The sequence below is a fragment of the Salvia splendens genome, chromosome 6 (genome assembly GCF_004379255.2).
Source record: "Salvia splendens isolate huo1 chromosome 6, SspV2, whole genome shotgun sequence".
Lineage (NCBI taxonomy): Eukaryota > Viridiplantae > Streptophyta > Magnoliopsida > Lamiales > Lamiaceae > Salvia > Salvia splendens.
The window spans coordinates 17486838-17494397 of record NC_056037.1 but is presented as its reverse complement, the minus strand read 5'-3'; the positions used below and the strand labels follow the sequence as shown (position 1 = coordinate 17494397).

Genomic DNA, 7560 nt, shown 5'->3' with positions numbered 1-7560 from the left:
CTAGATCCTAGTTTTTTTTTATTTCTTATTGTAGGTACCATTGTGAATGCCACCTCGTACTAGATCCACCACGATGGGGGATCCGCAACCGGGTGCGAGCACGAGTCTTAGTGTGGCGGGGGATGAGTTGAAAAACTTGATGGAAAAAATTATGACGGATTTGAGGGATCTAAAAGAAGGCCAAACCACAATGCATGTCACTCAAGATGCTATGTTCGGGGATTTGAAGGAACTCAAGGTGAACCAAGCATCCATCCATGAAAACCAAACTTTTCTCCACGACGAGCTCAACGCTTTGAAGGCCGTGCGACTATCAAGGTCAAACACCCCTAGGAGCAATCACACACATCATGATGCCTCCGAGGGGAGTAATGGAGAGGAAGAGCCATATGGTTGGTACGATCATGGGGGGCGCGGGGGACAAGGAGGAGGACGGAATGGGAATAGGAATGGTAGGTTCGGGAACATGATGGGCGGAAGAGGAAATGGAAACATGGGGCACCATGGGTGGAATGGTAGGCATGGAAGATATAGAAACTATGAGGAGGAGATGGAGCCGCGGTATGATGATCCCACCAAGTCTATCAAGCACACATTTCCCGAGTTCTACGGCAAGTTTGATCCCGAGGCCTACTTGGAATGGGAGTCACAAATGAGCAAAATTTTCTCACTCCATAACTTTTTGGAAGGTGATAAGGTGAAGGTGGCAATAGCCGAGTTTCGTGGCAATGCGGATACATGGTGGAATGATACGATGAGGAGGAGAAGGATGGTTAGGGGAGGGGAAGTGGGTTCGTGGGCGGAGTTGTGTGAGCTCATGAGGACTACCTTTGTACCAAAGTCCTATTTCCTCCGACTTCGAGGGGAGTTTCAAGATTTGAAGCAAGGGACGAAGAGCGTAATGGAGTACTACTATGAACTCCTATCATTGATGAGCAAGGTAGGGGTGGAGGAGCGAGAAGAGGCGACTCAAGATCGATTTATCCATGGCCTTAACATCAACTTGAAGCACAAGGTGCAAGTGGAGGCATTGAGGGGAATTTCCTTGGACGAGGTGATTGGGTTTGCCGACACTTTTGAGAGGCAAAGTAAGGAGTTGGTTTCTAGCCGGGCTAAATGGGCGTCTAGCCAAACCGGAGGGACGGGGACTAGCAAGTGGAGTGCTCCCGGCAAGAAGGTGGAAAGCATGGCCAATCCAAACACCCAAGGGAGGCCGATCGCGAAGGCTCTACCGGGTACTCAACCTATTAAAGCTATAGCCCCTATGGAAGACAAGAAGGTTCAATGTTTCAAGTGCAAGGGGTATGGCCATTATGCACGCGAGTGCCCAAACCAACGGGTAATGGTTATCGGGCAAGATGGTAGCGTGTATAGTGAGGAAGATGAAGAAGATGGGGAGGGTGTGGGCACTAAAGAAGTGAGCCCGGACACCGACATAGCTTTTTCTAGTGGCGAAGAAGAAGATACACCCTTAAGGGCTATGGTTGTACTCCGAATGCTCAATGTACAACCCAACCTTGAAGAGCATAAGGAGCAAAGGTGCAACATCTTTCATATGAAGTGTAAGGTGAAGTCCAAGACGTGCTTGGTCATCATAGATGGAGGGAGTTGTACAAATGTGGTGTGTGACCGGTTGGTGGCCAAGTTGGGATTGAAGGTACTTAAACACCCAAACCCCTACAAATTGCAATGGTTAGGGGACTCCGGAGAGTTGAGGGTGAAGGCTCAATGCAAAGTTCCATTGAAGATTGGAGAAGTTGAGGAAGACATCCTATGTGATATCATTCCTATGACGGCATGTCATGTTTTGCTAGGGAGGCCATGGGAGTTTGATAGAAGGGCCTACAAAAATGGCTTCACGAATGAGTATTTCTACATGCTCAACGGGTTGAAGGTTCGTTTGAAGCCATTGCTACCTAGTGCCGTGTTTGAGGCTAGCCAACATCTACAAAAGGAAAGAGAGAGAGATAGGGAAAAAAGGCTAGTAGAAGAATGTGAGCTAAAAAAGCCAAGTGAGAGTGGGGGTGGTGAGAGAAAAATAAAAGCGCCCAAAGGAGAGCACCCACAAACAAGAGGGGGAAAGGAATGTTTGATAGCTAGTAAAACCGACCTTGGGTGGGCACTAAACAATCACCCCTCCGTTCTCCTCGTGGTCCGTAAGGATTTGTGCTTAGCTACTAACCTTGACCCGTATCCTTTGATTGTCCAAAGTGTGTTGCAGGAATTTGAAGATGTATTCCCGGAAGAACTCCCGAGTGAACTCCCTCCCATGAGGGGGATCGAGCATCAAATTGACCTTTTGCCGGGATCATCACTCCCAAACCGGGCCGCATACAAGGCGAACCCCAAGGAGACACAAGAGCTACAAAGGCAAGTCGAGGAACTCCTTGCCAAAGGTCTAATTCGTGAATCTCTATCTCCTTGTGCCGTACCCGTCATTCTTGTACCTAAGAAGGACGGAAGTTGGAGGATGTGTGTAGATTGTAGGGCAATTAACAAAATCACCATCAAATATAGACACCCTATACCTAGGTTAGACGACATGTTAGAGGATCTTTGTGGCTCTATATGTTTTTCTAAAATTGATTTGGCTAGTGGATATCACCAAATTCGCATGAAAGAGGGAGATGAATGGAAAACCGCTTTCAAAACCAAATTTGGCTTATATGAATGGCTTGTGATGCCTTTTGGTTTGACTAATGCCCCTTCTACATTCATGCGTTTGATGAATCATGTACTTCGTCCTTTTATTGGGAAATTTGTGGTGGTATATTTTGATGATATCTTGATTTATAGTCGTAGTGTTGAAGAGCATGCTAGTCATCTTAGGAATGTGCTTGAAGTGTTGAGAATGCATACTTTATATGCCAAGTTGCCTAAATGCACTTTTTGTGTTGAGGAAGTTGTGTTTCTTGGTTTTGTTGTGGGAAAGGAAGGAGTGCGGGTAGATGAGGAAAAGGTGAAAGCCATTAGGGAATGGCCAACACCTAGGAATGTGAGTGAGGTTAGGTCCTTTCATGGCCTTGCTAGCTTCTATAGGAGGTTTGTTAGGGATTTTTCCACAAAAGCTTCACCCTTGAACCACCTTGTCAAAAAAAATGTTGAGTTTAAGTGGGGGGAGGAGCAAGAGAGAGCGTTTAGTACTTTGAAAAATGACCTCACGCATGCTCCCTTACTAGCACTCCCCAATTTTGATAAAACTTTTGAACTTGAGTGTGATGCAAGTGGTGTGGGGATCGGGGGAGTTCTCATGCAAGAGGGTAAGCCCATAGCTTACTTCTCGGAAAAACTAAATCAAGCCCAATTGAACTACCCCACATACGACAAGGAGTTGTATGCTATAGTCCGTTGCCTTGAGAATTGGCAACACTACTTGATGCACAAGGAGTTTGTGATACACACGGATCATGAGTCTATTAAGTTCTTAGGAGGTCAACATAAACTTGATAAAAGGCATGCTAAATGGAGTGTTTTCCTAGAGACTTTTCCCTATGTCATTAGGTACAAGAAGGGAAAGGACAATGTGGTTGCCGATGCTCTTTCTAGGAAGCCTTTTGAGACCTTGCATGATGGCACTTTACTTGTGAGTGATACCGTGTGTTTGAGAAAGCGTGTGCTTACTATGTGTGCCTCCAAATATGTTGGATTTGAGTTTATTAAAGACCTTTATGAGCATGATCATGACTTTTCTTCTATTTACGGAGCTTGTGAAAAAGGTGCTTTTGATAAATACTATAAGTTGGATGGCTATCTTTTTAGAGAGAATAGGTTGTGCATACCTTCATGCTCTTTGAGAAACTTGTTGATTAAGGAGGCTCACCTAGGGGGCCTAATGGGTCATTTTGGGTTGCTTAAAACTTTTGACATACTAAGTGAGCATTTCTTTTGGCCTTGCATGAAGAAGCATGTTGAAAAGTTTTGTAGTAGTTGCTTAGAGTGTAGGCAAGCCAAGTCTAAATCTAACAATTATGGTCTTTACACCCCTTTGCCTACTCCTACACATCCTTGGGTAGACTTGTCCATGGACTTTGTTCTAGGTCTCCCAATGTCTCCTCGGAAAAATGATAGCATCTTTGTGGTGGTGGATAGGTTTTCCAAAATGGCTCACTTCATTCCATGTCGGAAGACAAGTGATGCCAAATTCATTGCTAGTTTATTTTTCAAGGAGGTTGTAAGAATCCATGGGGTCCCGAGAACTATTGTAAGTGATAGAGACGTCAAATTTTTGAGTTTCTTTTGGAAAACGCTTTGGGGTAGGATGGGCACCAAACTTCTTTTCTCTACCACCGCACATCCCCAAACGGATGGTCAAACGGAAGTCGTAAACCGCTCATTGGGAACTCTTCTCCGTGCCTTGGTTTTTGAAAATAAAACTTCTTGGGAAGAATGTTTGCCTATAGCCGAATTTGCTTATAATAGGACCATACATTCCACCACCCAACAATCTCCTTTTGAGGTTGTCTATGGTTTCAATCCACTCACCCCGTTGGACTTGTCCACGGCCGATTTGCCTTTGTCTTATATGGTTGATGTAGGTGGGATGAAGAAGGCCAAGTTTGTACAAGACTTGCACACTCGAGTGCAAGAACGAATCCGCAAGATGGGGGAACAAGTAGCTCAAAGGGTGAACAAAGGGCGAAAGAAAATGTTGTTCAACCCCGGAGATTGGGTTTGGGTACACTTTCGGAAAATGCGTTTTCCCGACAAAGCAAAATCCAAGCTTGCCCCGCGAGGGGATGGCCCATTTATGGTCCTAGAGCGTGTGAACGACAATGCCTACATCATTGATCTTCCCGGTGAGTATAACGTGAGTTGTACTTTTAATGTGGCTGACTTGAGCCCGTTTGATTTTGTAGGGGACGACCCAGATTTGAGGACAAATCCTTCTCAAGAGGGAGAGGATGATATAAACGGGAAGTCCAAGGCCCGGGCTGACCCGACCACGACTCCCCTTAAGCTGCCCGGAAGGCCCGTCACGAGATCAATGAGACAAAGGCTTCGGGAAGGCGTTTCAAACTTCATTAGGAGGGGAATGGAGGAGGCAGATGGAATGCCCGGTCGGGCGAATCCACACCTCCAAAACGCCCGACCGGGCGTTTGTGCGCTGAGCACAGTCCAGAAAGTTCGCCCGACCGGGCGATTTCACCATCCCAGAACGCCCGACCGGGCGTTTGTGCGCTGAGCATCGTCCACAGTCCAGAAAGTTTGCCCGACCGGGCGATTTCACCATCCCAGAACGCCCGACCGGGCGTTTGAAGAAGCAGCGCCGAATCCAGAAAGTTCGCCCGACCGGGCGATTTCACTTTCCCAAAACGCCCGGCCGGGCGATTCAACTTTTACATCCGATTTTCCTTGTGTTTTTAGCCCTTTTCTTGGGTTTCCAACCCTAACTATAAATATCCTTTTTGTAAGACTTTAAGGGCAGACTTTGATGAATGTTATTATGAAGACTCCTTTGAGAGCATCTCCCATGTGAGATTTCTATCCAAATTCCTACATTGTAGGTTGCTTGTTTTATGTTCATTTGGCTAAATCAAGTATAGGTATGCATTTATGGTTGTGTAGTCATGAATGTGGAGCCAATGGAGTGTTTGCTTTGGGTGAAAGTAGCCTAGGGTTGCCCACATCTCTTTGTGGGAGGTCATAGGTCCTCAAAGAGGATTCCTCCTTCTTTACACTTTCTTCTCACCTTCTTTCTCTCCATCCAAAACCATTTTGAGTTTAGTTTTTGTGGCTAGCTCAACTTATCTTTACTTTATCTTTGAAAACACAAAAAAATTGAAATCAAACACCGCTTTGGGTATTTCTTGGGCACATGGAAGGTTTCCCTCACAAGGAACCTTTATCACTAGATAAGTCTCAACCCAAAGCGTGGTAGCTAACCAAACCTTTCCAGAACATCACCACAATTCCCAAAACGCATTCATCTCTGTGGGATTCAACCCTTACGTCCACTATACTAGCCAGTAGAAGTGGGTTGAGGATTATTGATATTCAGGTTCAGGATTAGCAGGGACTTCCATACTGATCAGTAGGATACACCCTTTGCTTGAAACGACACCTGCGCAAACCTGCTCTTTCAAGCTCCCGCTAATTTTAACATATATTATGCCCCCAAACATAAAATACGAATTTATATCAAATATAAATTTTAGTGGTCAAAGATCCAAGTCTATATAGTTGTAGCCTCTGCGAGGGCTGATGACTACAATAATATCACCAGGTAGGCCTCTAAGCCAATTGTAACAACAATTTTACAATTCTTGGTTCATTAATCTAATTAATTTGCATCCATAAATCATTTGGCTGCGAGGGCTACTCAAAATAATTTAAGCAAGTCAACCCCATCACACGATGCCAACTATGCATCTATGAATGAGCCTTAACCTTGTGGATTTAGAGTAAACGCGAGGGCGCAAAACTCGTGGTCAAAAAGGCTAGGAGCATCAACAATTGTGATGGACGACGCATTTGTTTCAAAACAAGACTTATATTTTGTGGGGAATAATTTTGTGATACTAATTGTCAATTTAATATCTAATATTAAAATCTTAAACAATTACTGGGCGCCGCCTACCCAGACATAGTATAACACGGACTACAAATACTGGGCGTCGCCTACCCAGACATAGTATAACACGGACTACACATACTGGGCGCCGCCTACCCAGATATAATATAACACGGTCTCTAGCTACTATAGTTAAGTAAAACAAGCATAAATCGAATAACATGCTTATCACATAGGATATCAAATAATGCTCAACAAATCAAATTTTATTCTCTAATTAAGTGTGGATTTAATTATATTAATTCTAAATTAATATAATTATACATATTTAATATTAATTCCAAATTAATATTGTGATGTGGAGTATATATTATCATTTCCAGATGATAACTATGTCCCAATTTTTTAATCTAATTAACGAAATTAATCCAATCTTTATTAATTCTAAATTAATAAATTTGTAAATCAAGTAGTAACTCCAAATCATCATCAACCACATATATTATTTATTATTCCAAAATAATAATATCAACAAATTATTGCTCATTAATCCAATTAATAAATTTATCATCTGATCTATATCAATTCCAAACTAATATAAACAGATATTTAATATTAATTCTAAAACAATATTAAAACACATTTACTATTATTATTCAAATAATGATAGTAAATAATTTATTGGCCTGATTAATATTATTAATTCTAAATTAATAATGTGATTTACAGTGACCCAAACCATGATTCGGATCCAACTCGGTTCTTCAAAACCCGCTAGGGTTCTCGGAAAAGAACAGACGCCCCCTCTGTGGCGCTGCCTTCACGCCGTATTCACTCCACCAACTCCGCCGTTCATCGCCACTCACTGCCGCCGCCATGGGCTCAAAGCCGAGGATCCTCGCCACAACCGCCGCTGGAAGGCTGAAGAGGAGGCTGCCTCCTGGTGCTGCACGTCCGACACTAGAGTGCCTAGACTGTCGGGCAGGTTCGGCACTACTGTCGAGTGACACCGTCGCTGCCCTTGCATTGTTGTGCCGCGTCACACAAAC

The 7560-nt window shown here is 43.8% G+C and overlaps 1 protein-coding gene across 1 annotated transcript; it reads left to right on the top strand.

Annotated features, from left to right (window-relative positions):
* Positions 1-469: 469 nt before the first annotated feature.
* On the top strand, positions 470-2698 carry LOC121808897 (the record flags this gene model as incomplete). Its single annotated transcript, XM_042209460.1, has 1 exon — positions 470-2698. A coding segment is annotated over exon 1 (2229 nt), but the record flags the coding sequence as incomplete, so codon positions are not given.
* Between the last annotated feature and the right edge of the window lie 4862 nt (positions 2699-7560).